The sequence below is a fragment of the Meleagris gallopavo genome, chromosome 5 (assembly GCF_905368555.1).
Source record: "Meleagris gallopavo chromosome 5, MGAL_WU_HG_1.1, whole genome shotgun sequence".
Lineage (NCBI taxonomy): Eukaryota > Metazoa > Chordata > Aves > Galliformes > Phasianidae > Meleagris > Meleagris gallopavo.
In genome coordinates, this window is record NC_139408.1 from 14,532,875 (window position 1) to 14,555,518 (window position 22,644).

Here is a 22,644-nt window from a genome sequence, read left to right on the forward strand (position 1 = left end):
TTGAAACATGGAAAGTACAGGATTGCATCTGACTTAATCTAGAATTAACTAGATAATCTAGATTTAACTTCTATTTCTATCTTGCTATACTTGCATACATTGGAGAACACTGAAATAAATACTTCAAATCCTCAAGCATTCAAGGATATTCTAGAGTGATAAATTACATTTATCTCATAACTAAGATGCTTTTTTATTTGTATCATTGCCAACAAGAATTGCAGTCATTGCCGCTTTACTATCTTATATTGGTCTCTCTGATTTGATTTAGGAAGTAGACCATATTGAAATGCCAAATCTTGACAATCATAAAAAAATAAAAATAAAAATCATATTGTGTAACATACCGTTTAAAAAAAAAATCTGGGAATTATAATCTTGGTGATGCAACTCCGTGTAGCAATACAAAAAGGAACAACTTAAGTGTTCTACTGTTTTTATTTGGGAAATTGGAAAGAACCTTCACATAGCATGCCTTCAAACAGTCTAGTGGTTTCCCTATTTGACATAGGGAAGATCATATAAATAAAAAATGTCTTGGGCACATATTGTCATGAGAATAACCAAGATTGTTTATCTTGTTTGCTCTGAGATAAAGTAAAGCCTCCTCAGCAATCTAGTACATCATACATATCCTTTGTTATCTGTGCTGCCTACTCATATAATTTCAAATCCTGTTCCATGTCCCAGTCCTTATCTTCACCAGACTCCTGTCTGAATTCATTACTCCTAAGAGACTATTAAAAGCTCTCAAAAAAGGTTGTAGTTATCAGCAATGTTCTTCTGACAAATTCTAGCACTCTTTTCAATAAGATTGCCAATAGGAGGAACAAGCTTACCCAGGAGACAACGTAATATAATATGATGGCAAGAACTACCATAATCATTCCTGCTTGTCAAATATCACGCACAAGGCCTTGAACTCAACACTTCTGTTACATTTAATGATGTTGAGGCTCATTTAACCCAATTCAGGCAACTCAGTATTACATAGATATTTGTTCACTGATCTCCCAAATGGGACGAGGAAGAGAACTCAGAGGTAGAAATAGGAATTACTTACTAAAATTAAAGAGGAAAATGGAAACAAAAATGCAACAATAAAAATAAATGCAACCACAGTGCACTATAATTCCTTGCCAAACACCAACTAGCAGTAACAACACCACAACCTGCCAGCAGTACACAGTCTCACCAGCTTACACTCAGCAACCCCCAAACAGCATCTGCCCTCCAGCCAGCTCCCCACAGCTTTATGGCCTTCTTCATGAGGAGGGTATGGAATAACCCTTGGCCTAATTCAGCCACCTGTCTCGGTTCCACCCTGCCCCTGCTGCTGTGCTACAAAGGCAATGGTTCCTTTCCAGTAAGTGGCCTGACTCTAGGGTGGACTTCTAACATGCAACAGTGTTGGTCTGCTTATTGTTTTTGGCTGTAAGCAAAACAAGTGATCTTTATAAAATAGCAGTTTTCAAAAAAAGAGCCATAATGCATACATCTTTCTTGTCTTGGTGAAAGAATAAGAGTGAATAGCTTGGCACACGTACAGCTTTGTTTCTTGATGTGTTCCTGGAAGAAATTCAAAAAAGATTATGAAAGTGACATAGAAGATAGGCAAGCAGTGTGATTTGTAGAAGTGGGCTATGCTGTTTGAAACTAAATCTTAGTCCTCAAAACAAGGATGTGCACAAAACACAGCTCCCTGTATGAAGCCTAATAATACAGAAAGGATGCTCCAGTACTTAAAGTCCCTTGCATGCATATTTGTGGTTCTTGCAGGAGAAAAAAACATAAAGTAAGTCCTTATGTCATTTTTTGACTCTGTATAAAACATCTGACATCACAGTGCTTGCTGACTGAAAATTCAGAGGCTGCTAAACCACGAAGTAACCAGAAACATAAGCTTCCTTAATGGAGGTGAGGAATACATGACATTCCTTTGAATCTACATGTTTACAAAGGCCCCGCTCCACCATGCACACAGTGAGGGGTTGTAGTAGTTAGTGAGAGTATGTGCAAATAAACTGGGTTCTGCCTGGAAATATGTAGAAGATAGATAAAGATGATAAAAAACAGCTGAAGTTCCGCTTACTCTTTTTTTGAAAAATAACTGAATGTAGAGACAATTCAGAAATCATTTTTCCATTGCTTTACAGACTAACAGAACAATATTTTTAAAGTGCATGGGAGTTTTATCCCAGACTTTAATATGCCAGTATGCATGGGAATACTAGTTTTGTTTAATTAGAAGTATGTAAATATGGAAGCAGTTCAACTTGCCAGATTTCCCACAGGCAATTTCAAGTTATCCTATACCACATGTTCTTAACAAGCCAGTATTCTACTGCTGGTTTCTTGAGAAACTAAGTTATGTACACTGTAAACTGCTCAGCAGTCACAGCCTGGGAACAGCTGTGATGTTAAATGAGATGGAATTATTGACATATACAAGAATTACAAAATGAAAACAAAATTTAGCACTGAATTGTATTCCCTTGCTTTATGAGTTATTAAGCACTCAGATTGTTAGAAGTTTTCATTTCTATATAGAGTTGTCATCAAATCTAACTGGGCTGGCCAGAGAAGGCCAAAAGAGTGATATGTATATGCGTATACATACAGACATGCACATACTTGTTTACATTTGCAGTAAGTTTTGGCAGGTGAAAATATGTTAAGCTTTGTTAAAATAGGCTAAGAAAGAGCTGTTGGAGAGGGTCCAGAGGAGAACCACAAAGATGATCAGGAGACTGGAGCACCTCCCCTACGAAGACAGGCTGAGGGAGCTGGGCTTGTTCAGCCTGGAGAAAAGAAGGCTGCGGGGTGACCTCATTGCAGCCTTTCAGTATCTAAAGGGAGCCTACAAACAGGAGGAGAATCAACTCTTTGAAAGGGTAGATAACTGCAGGACAAGGGGAAATGGTTTTAAGTTGAGGGAGGGAAGATTTAGGTTGGATGTCAGGGGGAAGTTCTTTACTATGAGAGTGGTGAGGTGCTGGAACAGGCTGCCCAGAGAGGTTGTCGATGCCCTGTCCCTGGAGGTGTTCAAGGCCAGGTTGGATGGGGCCCTGGCAGCCTGGTCCAGTATTAAATGGGGAGGTTGGTGGCCCTGCCTGTGGCAGGGGGGTTGGAGATTCATGATCCTTGAGGTCCCTTCCAACCCTGACCATTCTGTGATTCTGTGATCTAGATTATTTGGAAAAAGTCTTAAGCAGATAAGATATTGGATGCATTTAGCAATAAATGATCAGACTTATTAGGAAAATGGCAGCATATTGTACCTTAGAAAATACATCTGGCAGATATGTTGTTTGTATTGTATTTTAATTATGTAAAATACACACACATTTTTGTTATTGTTCTTACAATGAAAATATTGAGAAGTTAGAGATGCCAAATGAAGTATCACAGAATCACAGAATTGTAGGGGTTGGAAGGGACCTCTAGAGATCATCGAAACCAACCCCCAAAGTAGTGTAGTTCCAAATAGTGGAACTGAAAGGAAATCAAGTCTGGAATAAATAAACTGTTAAAGTAATGTAGGTACTTAAAGCCATTTGTTCACAAAGAATGTAATGGAGTAGACATAGTCAGAAATATAAGGACTATAGTTAAGTCTGGATCCTACATAAGGTCCTTGAAATACATTTCCTTCCTACTTACCCCATACATACGCATGCAAGACTCCCATGATCTGAAGGGGATTAAATCCAAGTTTGAGGAATTACAGATGTAACTACACGGCACAATGCAGCAGTTCAGTAATATATTTTACTCAGCTAATGAGCTAAAAATTAAAACTGCCAGAGCAAGGCAATTTGTTATTATTTCTCACTTTCCAGCTGATTCTTCATAACTCATTGTGTTTAATCTTTTCAGGAATCTCATAATATTAGAAAATTATGTGCACTTTATTACAAAGAGTTTTCAGATGATGGGTTTCTTTTTTCTTTCTCATGAGATAAACTGTTGTTACTGTAACCACAACTGATAATAGCATATAGATTATATTTCGTTATACACAGAGCTTTCAAACATGAATCTGTAGCATGTCTTAAGATGAAAACTGAGAACAAAAATTGACAAATCTTTGTGAAAGTCATAATGCTGACATCTTTATTCTACATGAAAGTAATATAAAATGTCTGCCAGTAGCCTCTCTGTGCAGCAAGATCTTAATGCATTAAATGATCAGCTCACAGAAGGAGACACAACAGCTCTCTGGACTGAGGGCCTATGCAGCTATAAATAATTGGGATGCAAGTTGCCAGCTGATATGTTTGTACTATTCAAAAAGAGAGATATGTAAAAAGGATGCGAGTTGTTTATTCTTCTACAAGAGAGTGTATGTTTCTGTGCATGCATCTCTTTACTTTTCTTCATAGGTAGTGAGTGCTCTCTGGCCATGGAGAAATTGCAGTATAGTTCTTTGTTCTTCAAACTATGTATGGAAGCAACCTTCATTAATCCTTTTCCCCTTTTACATCTTCAGCTTTATCTCATTATCTCCCTGACTTCATTTCTTTAGAACTGGATAGAAGTTTCCTATTTTCAGAACTAGAAGTCATGAATAAATAAGTCAAATCTATTCTAATGTGATTTCACCATTAAAAGGGCTTTGACAAACTGAATTCCCTTCTTCCCACAAGTCAATCAAAATGCATAAAAAACAAAAAAGGTCAAACTGTATCAAATAACAGGTAAACAAATGTATACACTTAAAGATAGTATGAGATATATTAACATCAGTTGGAGACTAACTGTTCTAAAATGCACACACATTAAAGGACAATGTAAACATGTAAACATGTGATTGCCACTGACTTGCTGTTCCCAGCTCTTAATATTTGCGCAAATACAAGTTTTATTTTACTTCCTTAGTAGTAGAGGTCAAGGCTTGTGCTTCACGGATTCCTGGTTCACAGTATATTTACTTTCCACTCTATATCTGGTAATAAAATCTAATTATTAAATACTGTGATGTAACAAGTGGCTAATAAATTTATTTTTTCCTAAATCCAGTTTAAACATTAATTACAAATGCAGCTGTATGGCAATTATGAAGCTAATAGGTAGGAGAATTTGAGCTACTTCTTGTTCATGTGACGCAATTAACTGAGTTCTAAGTTACAGACATTTGAACTGTAGCTGCCCTCATGTTAAATGCTTTCTGTTCATTAGCTCTGTTGTTGTATGGAGTCAAAATTCACATTGCTCAGATTTGCTGACGTATAATTCATGGTTATTTCTGAGTTTTCTTTAGAAAAGAAATACAGTGTAGTTGCTGATGCCTGAAACGTTTACCAAAAATGTTGGTCTCTGTACTAGTACAATCCAGATGAAGAAAAATATAATTAATATCAGCATTTTCTCTTTGAGAAAAAATGGTGCACACCAAGTGTCTTGTAAACTGTAATTAGTCTGTAGACTTTGATGTGAGATCTTACAAATAGTCGAGAAATAACAAGAAGTACCTTTATTTTCATTACTGGAAGTTAATGAAAATGAAATGAGAGAACCAATGTCCTCATTCACAGCCTAGTTAATCACTAGAAGATAAAGTGAGATTTAAGGTACTCTGCAGAGATTTTCTTCATAATCATAGAATTAGAGGGGAACGTTGTGATGTCTCACAGTTGTATCATTCATTTTGTGTTTTTGACCCAACTTCATAAGGAGGTGTTACAGAACAAATCTTCAGCCTACACTGCTTCAGTGATAATAATTCAAACTGGTTCAAGTACAGTGAGAGCAACACAAAATTCAGGAGTAGGGGAGCTGTGTGTGGGTGATAAGAGGGAACTTGCCTTCTATCTATCCCTATGCACAGAATAATATTATAGGAAAACTTTCTCACTGTGACAGGCCTTGCTCTGTTTGTTTTGTTGTGTTGCCTGTGCACACATGCACACAGAGTGTTTTACTCCAGAAACACTTTAAATGTTTTGTCCACGTTTGTCATCAGGGCTGTGGACATGCTTCAGAGAACTTTGGGAGTGGCAGGCTTTCTCAGCCTCTCTTGCTGGCAGTGTACAAAGAGTGAATGACACCAGCTGAGGTCCCCACAGCTATAGTATTGGAGATATTCATCAAAGTGAATGCCAGAGGCATAAAGCCAACACAGGGAGGTCTCAGGCCATTGTCCTAAAATGAATTATAATTAAAAGTTAAGTGCAAGTTAATTAAGTCTTTACCACCTCTAGAAGTGTATGTTTTAAATTATTTCCTACTGTGTTGTTTTCTTTTTTTTTTCTAAACAAGTATATGGGAAAGACTTTGACTTTACAATTGTTGAAGTACTAAAGCCCTTTTGGAACACTGTGAAAGAGCACTCTCTGATAGTTTTGTTTCTTTTTCCTATATGCGCTCTGTATTTTTTTAGTTTATATTCAGATTTGATCTATATACACTTTGGAGCAAGAAAGGAAATCTTGTACAACGGCCGTAGCCACTGTCTCAGTATACTGCAACAGAAGTAATTTGTATTGTTATACGAATATAAGATCTAAATATCTGCAGTCAAATACCCAGTGTCAGCCTTAACAATCCACTCAATGGAACTTTTTTCTGCTTGTAGGTGATGTATCTCATCTCTTTCAAAGACAATCTGATAAATTCCAGAATTACAGAACACGGTCTAGATACCAAGGAAAAGAGTTATCTTGATTTTGGTGAACAGAAGGATAGCATAAAGTGTGGGTTTGTACTAAAATCAGGAGGTGGATGACTTAGTCTTTTATGGCACAATCATACTGGCACACTCATACTTCTTTTAGATACTGCTTGGAGAATTGAAGTGTCCGAAGATCATAAAGAGATGTGAGCAAAAAAGTGCACAGAATCATCGTAAATATTATGGGATTCTGAAGCTGCAGCATAACATAAGCTGATGGTTATGGACTTTGCTGGTTACAACTTTTTTGTCACTATTTCTCAGTTTAAAAGATTTTTTTTTATCACTTCTTGAATGTTCTCTGAATATTTATCTATTTTAATGACAGTTTCTTGGGAAAGTATCTTGGCAGCAAGTGCAGTTCAGCTGGCTATGTAGCATCTGCCTGCTTGATTGCCTGCCAGCTTCTTGGACAAGTCTACAGGAGCCTCTGAAATGTGCAGTAAGCTTAGCCCACAGAAGCAGCAATGTATGTGACTCAGTTTTGTGCAAGACAGTGAAGAGATACAGGCAGACAAAACAGGTAGAGCACATAATACTTTTTTTTTTCATGCGCACTTGACAACTTGGTCTAGTCATTGCATTCTTCTTTTCCTTCCTGTCATGTGTTCACAATACTGAATTTTCTGGCCTTTGTTCAAAGAATCATATTTAATATACCTAATATTTACTGTTTGCCATGTTGTCTGTAATTTTTCCCTTAAGCTACATTTAAAATTTGTTTTTTTTTTTTTTTTAATTCTAAGACCAGTCTTAGAATTACATACGATTAAATTTTACAGCCTAGGAATATTTCTTTCTATCTCTTTCCAATGTGGTGGAGAAGTCAGCAATATCACACTTTCTCCCACCATAACACAGATAAAAGGGTATTCAGTTATTTTTTTTTGGTTGTCCATGGCCAGGAAAAAATTCTTATTTATATTAATTTAAAATTCTCTTTATATTAATAATTCACAATTTTTTAATGAGAGATGCAGTCATCTAATTGTCTATTTTTGCTATGGGATTTTATTGTTTCTGGCTTAGTCAGCAGAGTTGGCCTAAAATCCATTTCATGCAGCAATCCCATTTATTCAGTTCTTCCTCTGAAATATTTCAAACTTCTTACATACATTCAAATATGCATGTATTTCAACAGTGATAATAAGAAATATAGAGTTATGTTGACACAGTCTATACCAAAAATCTCCTCAATTTAACCATTTCCTTCAATTCCACATTCCATCAGCACACTAGGAATGGCTTATGACTCTCCATTATGACTGACGCTACAAAACACTGCTGATTTTTTCCCCTTGGACTGACAAAACTTCTTTTTTTGCCTTTCTAGTCATAGTGAATGTCTCAGTCATATAGAATAAAGATAACCTTGTTGTACTCAAGAGCTTTATTTTACCTTATTCTGAAACTGATTGTCCAATATATTTTTTTGGTATCATGAAAATGTTAAATGAATATTTCACGGTGTTATGATGATGTTATCATCAATTTTCAATATTCTAAATACCATCAATATTCTTAATAGCATCAATGTTCTACAACATTTATTTGAAGGTCAGTCTTCTAGGATAGTTTGGCAGTTCAAATATGTATGATTTTAATGGCATCATGTTTTTAATAGCATCAGTATATCTCCAAATGATTTAAATTTTGAATAAAATATTGCAGCTCAAAGAAAAACACAAATAACAGATCAGTTGCTGTGTCAGGTTTCTTTCAAACCTGTGTCTATACACACCAAAAAGAGCAAAGGAATCTTACAAGCACAAGCTACCAAAGCTGAACATCACTTGAACTGTGTTGAACATAGGACAATTCAAATGCTGTATTTTGTTTATCCAGACATATTTAAGGCTAAACTGATGCACAAAGGAGTATATTACTGAAGGTGGAATGTTTTCTTGGAGATCTTAAAAGCATCAGAGTATCCTACAAGTAGGTGTACGTACATAAATTGTACTTTGCAAAACAGTCTGTTACTTACATAAATTGTTTCGGCCCTCAGTATGTATCATTTCTGGCTTAGCATAAATTATTTTGGTATTTCTAATTCTTTCAGAACTACACATCATGCTGGAAAGTAAGCTATAGCTAACTACTGAGAAATGTTTACTAAGCAATATACATGCCAGTACAATCTCTGCTCATCTGTACTACACTGATTACTGAGAGTTATGAAGTTACGAGATTACTAAATCGATTATAATGATGACATGGAAACAAAACTAACATTAATTAAGGGTGTCAGTGTCTCATTAGAAAAAAAAAAGAAAAAGAAAACAACACCAAAACCACAAAATTGGATGAATTCCTCTGAAATAACTTTTTTTTTGTATCTACACCTGGGTAGCTATTTTTTACGTAGCTGTTCTGTGTAAAATAGCTATACTGAGCATTTACTCACCTTCCACAGTCCTGCAGCAAATGTTTTATTCTTGAACCATAGTTTTGACTTGTCTGGTTGAATATACTTGTAGGTGCTGCTTATAACCTCCTGCATCCCAGAAGAGATCTCCTTAGAAGACAGATACAAGATTTCAATATTGGAGACAAAGGTAATTCTCTCATTACTACAGTTGATTTTGAAAGTTCAATTATTCTAACTGTAATGAGGTGAAATTTCTGAAAAGGTTCTGTAAACAAGAAAAGGATGCATTGGGTGCCACAGATTCAAAGATTATTAAATTATTCTTGTATCTGACAGGTGAATGCTTTTAAGACTAGAAGCTTGCAGTCCAGTTGAATCATGGGATATGCTGTGATTAGTATATAGTTGTGGCCAAGTGCTTGGTATGAAATTATCTTAAATGCCATTTTTTGAATGAACAGATATATTTTTTTTCCTCACTATTTCCTAAATAGTTTATCTTGATGTTATTCATTTACTTTGTTTTGTCATAAGGCAGATGTAAAAAATTTTTCACCAGGAATTTTGGAGTTTGGGGTTACAATTCTATTATCAACAACCATATATTTTACCCTTCAGTTGGAAGAAACATGGTAAAAAAGGAAGATGAGAGAGGGAAGAAAATGAAGGCAGACCTTCATCTGAATTAAAACTTAATATTTTTATTTTAATAAAAGGTTGAATCAGGTCTGAAATTAGGTTAAAGGATTTTTACTGTCTCTTCTGCACATCTTCCTGTTGCCCAGAAGGGTAAATTTGAGGTCATGATGAGGAACTACATTTTAAGCAAAATAATGATATCAGAGAAAAGGACAGTTGAAACCCAGAAGTGTAATGAGTTACTTTCAGTATTGCATGCGTGACACAGGAAGGGCTGAAGAGATTCATATGGAGAGAGTAAACCATTACTTCTGTATTTTATTAGGAAACTTCAGTGATTTCTGAAAAATGACAAGATCAAGCAAGTAAAGTTCTGTTTGTATTCTGTCAGCTCAGGGTTGGCAATGATAACTGAACATATCCTGTTTCTCCAGCATTTCAGCTCTGATGTTGGGAGATCAAAGAACGGGTGCTATTCTTTTGGGTTGTTGGTGGAGACGATGACATAGTTTGCCCTCTGCCCTTGGCAGTGCTAAGGTGGTACCCAAGAACGTTTTTAGGTCCTCTACAAGCTCAAGAAAGAAGTTGTACCATTCCTGTGCTTGTACCAAGAGCAGCCCATTTTACTGAGGTAAAGTTTATCATTCTACTTGAAATGCAGAGATGAACAGAATCAGTAAGGAGAGTGAATAAAAGTTAATAAAAGAAGAACTGATTTTTTTTCTTTAAATCTAAGATCTATATCTCTATTCATTCATGCCATCTTATAACCAAGCAGTCTTCCCAGCATTTCCAAATCTCCTGCATTTCTTTCTTCCTTCCACTACGTGTTTTGGTCCAATATTGTTCTTCTCCTTATCAGGTAGAATTTGCATATTATTGATCTCAATTGCTTTTGGGTATAATATCAAATTTGTTCAGTAAATGAAGTTAAATGTGATTGAACTATTACAAGTGGAAATTATTATAAAAGTCTTGTAAGAATGATAACACACTGAAGAAGGTTTGTGTTTTCTTTTTTCTTTCTAAGGCATTTAGGTGTGCTGAGCTTGATGAAGAGGAGATCCTGTTTGGCGAGTACTTTGCTGCTACAATTTCTGAAAGCCATGGGAATGAGGGAGGGCATTGGAATTCTGTATATAAAGCATCCAGGCTTGAAGAGGTAAACCTAGAAAGTGGCAATAGCAGGAGCACTGCCCATTTGCAGCAGAGGAGGGTACTGGAAAAATCTCTGTGTTTAGGGCATGCATCATGTTTCTGACAGCACTGCTGCTCATCTTCTACAGTTGTCTGCAATGTGCTGGTAAGTCTAAAATGTCCACTTTCCTCTCTATGTATGATTTGAAGGAAAACATGTCTTGTGACAAAGTAGGAAACTCCACTGTAAAATTACAACAAATAATAGTACAATTCAAGTCTTACTCTCCTTTCCCGTGACCATCAGACATTAAACATTTTCTTTTCCCTCACCACGTTTAAATACAACTGTATATTTAATAAATACATAACTGAAGTAGATTGTTTTTCCTAACTTTTCATTTTTTTGAACAGTTTACTGTTGGATAGTTACCTAAAACAAGTATAAAATACAGAAATTATAAACTCACTCTAAATACAGGAAATACTTTTAATAGACTTATGTTCTCTTTCCAAGCTTCAGAGTGCCTTTATCTTTCAGATGTTCTTGATGTTGTGTCCTACAGATGTCACTGGAAGTTCTGAAGAAGAGATTGTATAAAAATTTCAAAATCTTTTCCCTTTGTTACACGAACTGCAAAAAAGTTTTCAGTGTGTGCTATGTGATGACATCTTTTTTTTTTTTTTGAGAAAGAATGCATATTATTTCAGTCTATTCAATTTTTACATGACTCTAAGTATTCCTGCATATATTAGTCAGTGTAATTCTTTAGTCTTATAAAGTGTTCAGTTTTCATCTAACTCATCTGACTGCAGTTTTTTACTAAGACTTGACAGGCAAGTTAACTGAGTTTATAGCTACTTTGCCTTACTCATTCCTCTTCCTGTAGTATTTTCAAGGGAGAATGACACTTTTTCACCCATGGTTTGCTGTTGCCTAAGATAATGTCTTCTGCTTTATCTCTTCGGTAGGTTCTCAGTGATTATCAGTTGTTACAGTTCTAATTTTAAGAACATGTTGCAAACTGCTAAAAGGCATACTTCACTTACTTTAGTTGGTACAAGTTAAATTTATTTCTTCTGTATTGTATTTACTACATTTAACAGACCATATAGTTCTAATTGCTTGAGGGCACATATTACTCTTAAATCACTGACCTAAACTGCAGCACTAGGAGAAAAAAAAAAGTTACTCAACTCTGTTGTAGACTCTTAGAGCCAATTTCTAATCTCAGTTATATTGTTATAAATCAAGTTTAACTCTGTTCACTGTATTAACACCATTGTAACCACAATCACATCAAGCACCTTAACCCTGGATTCTGACCCAAAATGCAAGTGCCTATACGTTTTAATATGCATGATTTTGTATATCTGGTGAGTAGATATATCACCATAAACATTAATCTTAACAATCAACCGGACAATTACTGTCGACCCCTATTCAGCCACAAGCTTTCTTTATTACCTGGGCAAATATAGATAGAATCTCATCTCTAAACGGTTGAGTTTTCTAGGATGGAACTTCTGTTGAATTTAAAAATAAAAATCTAAGGGTAGAATGTAGAATAGCAGAGCAGTCTTTTTATCTTGGGATGTATCAGCATATTTAGCTTGTGAAATGTAATGCTATGTTTGACACTGTGGGAAAAAAAAATAAGAGATTTCATTTTGCTAAGTTAGCTTTGAAATCTGACAATTTTTGGAGTAACATCTGAATCATAAGAGTACTAAAATTGGCAAACAGGCAGGATGTTCATTGTTTCCAACTTTAGATCCATGTTCAGTCACAGAATCATAGTCTGTTCAGAATGAATTAAATAAAAGCAAGAACTCCAATTCTTCTCTTGATGGATCTGGATTTTGAGCCTATTGCAAACTGGAAATCGTTCAGAAAATTGCCAGAATAATTTTATTAATATCCTAAGAGTTAAATGTGAGAAAAAGAAATGCTTAGAATAATTACTGTAAAGTAATTATTTTAATAGCATCATCTGATGGAAAACAGACTGATTGGCAGATAGTCAGCAAATAGCTCTACATTTATTTTAATAGCCATTCTTTGAGCGAAATATTCAAGTGATGTCACAACCTTATTATTATTATTAATACAACTCTCGCACACCTCCATGTGGTCCAGGATAATTATCAACTCCTTCTTCTATTTTAATCTAAATACCAATCCTGGAGTATTTATAACATTTTGTAGCTGTTTCACATGCTTAGACTTACAAACTTTACGCTTGGATAGATAACAAACAAGCTTTGTAAGCTGTTCTGATCTAAAATACTTGCCATTGTTGGGCTTCTTGATTTACTTCAAGCTTTCTGGCTAAATCTCACTTAAATTAATGCTTTAGATATATTTTCAGTTTCTATGAATCAAATCTCCTCTGATTTTACACACTCTTGAATCCCTTGAATGTAGTGTTTGTAGTTTGAGATTAAAACGCAGATAATTGCAGAACTATTAATCCAACAAAAATAGATTATAATAAAATAGTAGAGCAATAATAAAACAAGTGGAAACATAAAAATCAAGGTGTTCAAAAAACATAGCAATAACTCTAGGTATAAACAATGCCTGTTCAGTAGCCATGCAGGCTCATCCTGTCACTCTTTTTGATGAACTCAATGTGATGCATGGCTCACTAGGAACATGTGAGAACAGAAGAAGCAGCGTGCTGTACACCACATAATAAACACTACCTCACATTCAACAGTGCTGTGTGGAATTGTCTGGAGAGTCTCTTACAGTTGGTGAGCTCTGTAAGAGCTTTTATTCTCTTCGTTTCCTTAAGGAAACAACAGAGTCTTGCAGAGCCGAAGTACATAAATTGTATGTGGGCCTGGCTTGGCTTCTGTGATTAAAGAAGCTTTCTGTCATAATGTACCTTCATGTTTTCTCTACTGAAAAAAATCCTAAAGGTATAATGGATAATTATATGCTTTCTACAGGATATTTACTTCTACCATCAAAGAAATACTGGACCTGAAAAACTTCAATAAATGAATAACATGTTTCTGAAGCATGTGGGAGTGTTTTTTTCTTACAGTTTTCTTTAGTTATTTATATCCAAATATTGATTGTATGAAAAGCTGGCTCCATGCATGCTCTGCTTGTGTGCTTGCACAGGGTTTACTGTTCATAGATTGTCCAAAGAAGCCCTTTTCAGCATCTTACACTCTTCTCACTTCTTTCCACGAAGCAAGATGCTACTACAGAGAATCTTTGGGTACATATGAGATCACAGTGCTGTTGTGCATGCGTAAGGGGACTCATGTCAGAAAGACAATACCGTACTCCACATTTGCTAAATGTTCCTTGGCTTTTAATTACTAGACAGACTGTGAAGAGTTGTGTGAAAGAGAGCAGGTAGCAGCTTTCATCATTCTGCTTGAACAAGAGCAGCTAAAGTGACTGCTAGGTCTGGAGATTTCTCACTTTTCTACTACAAATAGCATGATGCTTGTAAAGAACACATGGGATATTACTTTGCCCATAATTTCCCAGTTTTGGCTGTTCCCTCTATTGCATCTGCTCATATGATGGACTAAGAATTCAGAAACATGCAATAAGATTTATCCCATATGTTTTTAACAAGGAAGGATTTGAGGCTTAAGTACAGGAAATCCTGTATTACATAGGATTTCTGGCAGTCTTTGGTAACATTTTATCATTTGCAGAAGAATTTTCTATTACAAGCAGAAATATTTGGTTTTCCACCATAATTATCAGGACACAACTCATATATGTTAGCTGTGCTTTGGTTTGTACAGTATTTAAAAATAAATCAAAATAAAGATAGTAAAAATAATTCGCCTATAGAAGAATTCAACTATATTGTCTTTTTTCCTCCTACAGCTTTTGAGGGAAATTATTGGTCCCACTTTTTTCTCCAAAAACAGAAAGAAACCTTGCAAAGAAGTAAGTATCTGACATGTTATTTAATGTTCATGTTGCAGCTCTGAGTAACGGTTCTATTCAGCATCAATTCAATATTGCAGAAGACTTTGTACAAAACATAAACTAAAAATAAGTTCTTGCCTCAAGGAGAATTGGTTTTAAAGGATTAATTTTAGAATTTGTAAATGAGGAGTTTTGCCTATTAAAAGGTGGTGTTGTATTTTGTCTGGCTATGGTAAGTTTAACACTAACTGGAAAATGTTTTTGTCTACCATGCTGTGTTTTTTATGCCAAGGGACAGAAGAGTTATGAGCAGTTACAGTAACTTTCAACTGGCGGGATCCAAATTTAGAAATTTGTTTTTGTGATCCATTTGGTTTTCCTTCCTGCAGATCACTGTCTAATAATATTATCTAAGAATTTAGGAAATTGATTCTTTTGAATCATTTCCAAAATCCTGGAAGTCAGGGAAAGTTGATTCTATATATAGGTTTTTTTAAAGATTAATTTAAAGATTACAGATTGCCCTATAATAATATTGTAGCTATTGTTGCCACAAGTCCTGATAATTTCCCAGAAGTTCCCCCTCAGCTGATAAGAAAGTTTGTCTGCATGCATCCTATTCTGTAATCAAAGTTGACTCCAGCTGCCTACTTACTGCTAATTTGTGCTAGTCCTTCTGAGTGTAAGAAATACAAAAGATGATAAAATACTCTTACTAAAAGTGCAAAAAAATTAGCATTACCACTCCAAATTACTAAAAAAGGTTAGCTATCAGAAGTACTACTAGAACAGTCAATATAATTGTTTGTTTATAATTAATACCATAATTTATAATTTACATTATAATTCATAATTAAAATGATAACAAAAAAGTTATATAAAGTGCAAATGTTATTATGATTGGCATTTTTTTAGGCAGAAGTAGCAAAGAATGGCTTATGTTATGTGTATGCTCTTCAGCTTAAGCATGGAAAGGCTACGTGAAAAGCTTCATTAGTTTCTGTTAAAGGGAAAAGTAGTTAAAAGCATCCCATTAGAAGAATTCAGCAATTCATCTCTGTGTTCTGTCAGCTCTTAAAACCAGAGGAAAAGTGGGGCACAGATATACAGAAATTAAAAGAAAAGCTCTAGACATCACTTAATTAAAAACTGTACTCAAAAGACAAATATCTGTCATCTGATTTTAAATTTTCCTAAATTATTCATACTCCCATTTGTTAATTTTTTTTTAATAAGATTTAAATAACAACAAATAAACTGCATTCTAAAGGTACTCTGTACTTATAGAAATGGACAGCTATTGCACACTCTGACCGTAGTCATTCCCTGGCATGCTCTGAAAAAGCTGGGGTTTTCTGGTCATATCTGTTAAGCACAACATTGAGCCGGCTAGGTTTGGACATGAAGGATCAACGATAACAATTAGCCGATTCCTATTTTCCAGTTAGACGTTCTGGACAGCCCAGAAGTATGGAAGAGGAGTACTTTGTGTCAACAGGTAACAGCTCATTGGAAAACAGTTTTTTCTACAGTTTTTCTGGAAAACAGAACAAAAACAACAGTATTCTCCAAACATTACATCGCTCTTAAAGAACAAAAATATGTTTCAGCTTTAAAACAATTAATATAAATTGCTAACCTTACTGGATAGTTTCTGCTTCTAAGATACAGTCTAAAATATTGAGTTTCATAAAACTACATAAACAAAATTATTGAGCAATGACAAGCAATAATGTAAGTCTGGAAATGGATTAAAAAAATGATGATTTTACTTCAGTAATTTTATCAGCTTCAGAGGGACTGTTCAAATGCTGTAAGTAGGTATAGAAATGTCTGTAACATCAAATGCTGGAGTTGTATCTCTTTTTATGATTCATTTCAACCTCCTAATATCTGTTCTTTCAGTCAAGAAGTGATTGTTAAGAATGATAAGTGGTTAAAACATTCTCTATATTTACAATGTTGGCTTGAACTTCGTCACACAAACACAGAAGTAAAAAGTGGGGACTTCAAGGTGAAGCTTTGAAGGCTATCTTTAGATACTAATAATCTGACTGTGCAGTGAATTCACAATACTTAAATAGGCACAGATAGCCCCATAAATATTGTATCTCGGATGCTAAGGTATCTCTTAGTAGCAAGTTGTTACCTTTACAATCAGATGAGTAGAGTGGAACAAGGTAGTTAACACTGAAATCACCCAACAAGATGAAAGGGTGTTTCTCAAAGCTAAAAGGAAGAAAAGGAGCTCTCTTGCTTACAGTAAATAAAAGAGTATTGCTCTTACTCCAACTGTTGTTTGACTTCCCAAGTAGAAGTAAAATTTTAAGGCTACAAAAACTTCTCTAGAATGTTGTTCACAGGATTAATTAATTAGGAACTTATCAGATTTTCCTGTTATCTGTGTTTGAAACGACAATGAGAATGGATAAATGCACTGCAAGTAGGCCTAAATCCATTTTTCTCATTTATAGTTTTGAGCAAGGATTCCTGTTCTACCTGGGGCGGAGGGCATTTTTCAACTTTTGATAAATATCAGTATGACTTCACTGGGACTTGCAACTATATCTTTGCAACTGTATGTGATGAATCCAGTCCAGACTTCAACATTCAGTTCCGTCGTGGGCTGGACAAAAAAATTGCAAGGATCATTATTGAACTGGGCCCTTCTGTCATCATTGTTGAGAAAGACAGCATTTCTGTCAGGAGTGTCGGGTAAGATTCTGAGCTGAAAGAAAAAAATATGTCAAAAAAGCAAGAAGCAGTTTCAACAAAGTAGCCTACTTTGTGTCAAAAGTGAATTAACAAAAAATTAACATAGAGGTTAAGACTAACTAACTAACTAACCTTCTCCAACCAAAACAGTTCTCACATTGAAACTACAGTCTCCTAGGTGATACTGGTATGCTTACAATAGTTTAAATCTCCTCTACAAGTACTGCTAAAGATCATATACTTTAGAAAGTACTGCAAATTTTCAGTTCCTGTGTTATGCTTAAAGCTCATTTGATTTGAGACTTGGTAACTCTGAGCCATCTGTACTAACGGTAACGCATCTAATGTATAAGAGAAACTCTGAAGTATTCAAGAAACTGAGAAACACTGGAAGGGCTTACATTATCCAAGTATTATCATTTCCAGAAAACAGCTGTTTTACTGAGGAATTAAAACTAAAGTTTCCCATCTGTTCTATCTCAGTCATTCTCCAAAAGCCAAGATTGATCTGGTCTTGGTGTTGCTGATAGCTCTGCTTCAGGTGGAAGCTTGGCCTGGTTAACTACACAAAGTTCCACCTAAACAACATTTCTGTGATTGTATTACATGTTTATTGAGCACTTAGAAAAATACGTTAGTTCTTTAATGTTGTTGCTTTACAGTGTTAAAATTCAGCTGCAAGGCTGAAAACTTCCTACAGTATTCCCTTTGTGAGTTTCTTTGACTTGTCAGTTTTTGTTCTTAGCAGTTGACAGGCTATATAATCTGTAGCTCTTCAGGATAACCAACATTAGTTCTACTTACGTAGACCATGCATTGTTTTTAAATGTATATCTTTGCCCTAATAAAACCAAATCAGTGAAGATATAGAGTCCTACAAAAATAGTATCAGTGGTATAATACATGTAATCATATCTTGGTGATTCGTTCATGAAACAGCTAATACTGATTTCAGTATCTACTGATACAGTAGAAATGTTAATGCATCTCAAAATATTATAGTTACAAAGGAGAAAAATTCTACTCCATGTTCTACAAGTACTAAGATTGCAATATGTATTATGTCTAAAAAAAAAAAGACAGCTAATACCCACATAACAGTGATATGAGAAGCTCAGTTTGTTTTCTCCCACATTACAGTGTCATCAAGCTGCCTTATGCCAACAATGGAATTCAAATAGCACCTTATGGGCGCAGTGTCCGCCTTGTTGCCAAGCTGATGGAGATGGAACTAGTTGTCATGTGGAACAATGAGGACTACCTCATGGTTAGTAAAATGTTCTCATGAAGCAGAAAAAAAAATTCTCACTGACTTACTGGATTAACAGTTTTTAGATATAATTGGAGCTCTTTGGATGTGCTTACTGTTTGGGTATTTATTCTATTTCCTGTTTCACCTATTAAGCTTCTTGCTTTCTATACCTACATGTTTCTTTAAATTCCAGCATTGGTTGTTATCTGAAGCAACCGATGTTGAGATCTATGGATGTTTTCTTGAACTCTATGCTTTCCTGAGGCTATTTCAGCAGCATAATACAATATATTCCAGCACATGCTATATTTTACATGCAGTCCAATTATTTCATGCGATTTAAGATTTTCAGAATAATTTATTGATTGTAATCAGAAGCTCACTATCTAAAGCAATAAATAAATGAATAACCTTTCTCTGAAAGTAGATTTTTTTCTTCTTGTAACATTGAATTTCTTAAGAGAACAATCCTGAAATACATGCTTTGTCAACAAAGTTACAAAAGGAAACAGCATCTTTTCCTTTTCTGTTTCTCTCCAGCTCCTTACAGTATTAGCCTCATTCAGTTAACTGCAAATCTCTTAGAATCCTGTTTTTTCATTGAATAAAAAAAAAAATCACAACACTCACTACATGCTGATAAGGAAAGGAAGATACTGATTTTTGAACCATCTTCGACCAGTCAAGTCAATGATATTAATGAGAAGGATCTCCTTTAACTGGATTCTTGTTTGGGAAAGTAGTACTATGCAGATCTTTTTAATTAGGGTGATTCTTTTATATGTTTCCTTTGATTTTATTTTAGGTTTTGACTGAAAAAAAATACATGGGGAAGACCTGTGGAATGTGTGGAAATTATGATGGCTATGAACTAAATGACTTTGTGAGTGAAGGTAAGATCTAATGGCAGATCACATGGAAGGAGATCTAATCAAACAAAGTCAAGGCAGACTTTTAATTCTTTAACTGCTGTGATTGTTCACTCAGTTTTAGAGTTGAGTAGAACAGTACTATATGTCACCAACAAACCTATCTGTCACACAATTATGCTATGCATAATTATTTGCCGTGGCAATAATGTTATAGGTTCCTCAAAGAATTGGTAAGATTTTAAAGTCAAGCAGTAAGAATCATGCTTTCTCACCTAACTTGCAGAATAGTCAAGGTTCTTAGCAAGGTACAATGAGTGAGATGAGTACATTAGACAGAAACAAGAATGAGGCTGTAATAAAAAGAACATAGTGGACAAGAATAATAACAAGTAGTTTGTCCAATAAGTATGAAACTTTGGAAAAAAACTCATTGATGCTGAGAATTTGGCATCAGCCCTATTTGTGCCCATCACACTTATTCTAACAAGGTCTGTTGGAGTGGTATTCATGAGCGGTTGGAGCTCATTGCCTACGGACCAAGAACACATCCTCTAATGTTTTTTTTATCTGATAACAATTCTGTATACCAAGGCCAATCCACTATGCAAACCAAATTGCACTAGGAATGATAGAAATTATTTGCTTCAAAAGCACACTGCTAATCTGAACTACAAGGCTAGTGTGGAAACACTAAATTGCACAGTGAACTAATTTTAGAATAATTTCTCTAAATGCAATATTCTATACACAGAAAAGAGCTTTGAGAAGGCTTCAATATTTTTTAGACTGTGATGAGTATAACCATATATGTAGGGGTAAACAAGAGTGTAGGATAGGGCAAGGAAGCATGAATTAGCCTCTGGTACAAAATGTAATCACTGGTAGAAAAAAAACAGCAGTAGCTGCTATCTGGTGAGGTATTTGATGTGATAGGTTAGGTAACAGCCCACAAGATGATCAAGGTTGTAAAACTAAGTTTAACTGAACAGGTTACAGGCAGAGGGCAAAATAACTAGTTGTTATCAGGAAACTAGGTTTAATAGCAACTTTTATAGTCAAGGAATAGAATCTGAATTTTACTCCATCACAGCAACAATTAAATGAATCCATGTTTTTTTTCCTGACCAATTATAACCCTTCAATTTACAGGTAAATTACTGGATACATACAAGTTTGCTGCATTACAAAAAATGGATGATCCATCAGAGATCTGTCTGTCTGAGGAGATGTCAATTCCTTCCATTCCTCACAAAAAATACGTAAGAAAGATCTTGGATTTTCTGCAGCGAGATTTTTAATAGAGATTGACAAAGTAGAAGAGAGGCTATGGTTTCATAAAATCCACTTTCAAGAAAATAGTTAATTTTAAAAGTCATATAGCATGATACAAGAGAGTTCTTTGCAACAAAGTACATTTTGAAAAAGGCTCAGGTACTCTTGAATCAGGATCTGTGTCATTCATGTAAATATACCAACAGCTCACAGCCTTCTGAAAATGTATGCAGGTCATCACAGGAAATTCATGGAGCTTTAATGAACTTAGTATGAAACAACTAACAACCTGAAATTGTAAGCTGTACAAACTTGAAGACATTCAGAAAAACTTTCAATATATTGCCAGATAACAGCATTCACAATAGAGTCAACCACTATCTGTTGCTATCGCTTCCAGTCCTAGATAGAAAGAAAATCAACGTACCTGAAACATGATGCATCCATATTTGTGTGTTTGACCAAAGGCAGGCACTTGGTAGCATCAAAGAACAAAAGAGCTTCCATTTCTTAGAATCTGCAGGTATAGGAATTAAATCATTCTTAGAATGATCTTCTTGTTTCATCAGGGAAAGTCAAATCATAATTTCCACAGTGAACAGGGGTTTCTGTGGGTCCTGTGAAGAAGATAAATTTGTGAAGAAGAGACTTATAAATATTACTTGTATTCACATTAAAAATATATATTTTGATCTGGTGGAGAATTTCTGTTGGCTGGGACGTTTAAGGGCTTTACATTCTCTTTGCTATGTTATACTTCAGTAGGCAACATTAAATATCAAATGCATGCCCAAAGGGGAATGCATGTTGATATATCCACATAGTGATATTTGTCCAGGAACACGTCCCTCTTCTTAAAGAATCACCATGAGATAACATACTCTCTCTCTGTGATGTTCTCAACCATTCACAGGGAGATTGATGGCACTAAAATAATGGCTACTGTTCAACTTATGAAGAAGGGGACTCATTCCATGCCTATTACTAACCTAGGGGAAAGAAAAAAGCCAACAAGAATATCATAAATAGCAGAGATTTCCTTTTCTGGATTTCAGATGAGGAAAATACTACTAGGATCATTTGTTTCCTTTTTTTATTTAGGCCATGATCTGCTCTCAACTGCTTAACCTGGTGTCACCAACCTGCAGTGTTCCAAAAGATGGGTTTGTCACTCGTTGTCAGCTTGACATGCAGGACTGCAGTGAGCCAGGACAAAAGAACTGTACTTGCTCTACACTGTCAGAGTATTCAAGGCAATGTGCTATGTCCCATCAAGTGGTGTTCAACTGGAGGACTGAAAACTTCTGCTGTAAGTTCAGATGTTTTATTCATATGGATTGCATTTAATCTCGGTCATGGGTAGTAAAATGATAAAAACGAAATGCTGAAATGCTTCAATGGGAACATATTTCTTTTTACTCATGGAAAAGCTCAGTTAACTTGAAAAAATCTTTGAGATTGGCTACCATATAGATTTTAGCATAAGAGTAGTGAAATCCCTCTTCTAGTTTCAAGGCCTTGTATCATATCACCCTACCTCCATCTCTCGTGTTGTATTCTTCTGTTCTTTTCATCTTCATATGTATTGGCAATGCTCTTTTTTTTTTTTTCTATTTACTGATGAGACTTTTTTCATTCTTTCCTCATACATACTGAAAGTATTTCTGAAGTAATTTTTCTTATTCTCCAACATTACCCCCCTTACATAAATTGTTAACCCATTTTATTTTTTTGTTGGTTTTCAATTGATTTTAATCCTTCAAAAGAGTCAGTGTCTACAAAATGCCCTGTGGAATTTATAAA

The 22,644-nt window shown here is 35.1% G+C and overlaps 1 protein-coding gene across 1 annotated transcript in view; it reads left to right on the plus strand.

Annotated features, from left to right (window-relative positions):
* The window catches only part of MUC6 (mucin 6, oligomeric mucus/gel-forming), a 79,161-nt gene that overhangs the window by 36,159 nt on the left and 20,358 nt on the right, over window positions 1–22,644 (plus strand). The window contains exons 2-6 of the mRNA XM_031553375.2: window positions 17,205–17,445; window positions 18,586–18,712; window positions 19,503–19,590; window positions 20,719–20,828; window positions 21,943–22,150. Coding sequence (XP_031409235.2) covers window positions 17,205–17,445; window positions 18,586–18,712; window positions 19,503–19,590; window positions 20,719–20,828; window positions 21,943–22,150 — 774 coding nt within the window. The remainder of the gene's footprint in view (window positions 1–17,204; window positions 17,446–18,585; window positions 18,713–19,502; window positions 19,591–20,718; window positions 20,829–21,942; window positions 22,151–22,644) is intronic.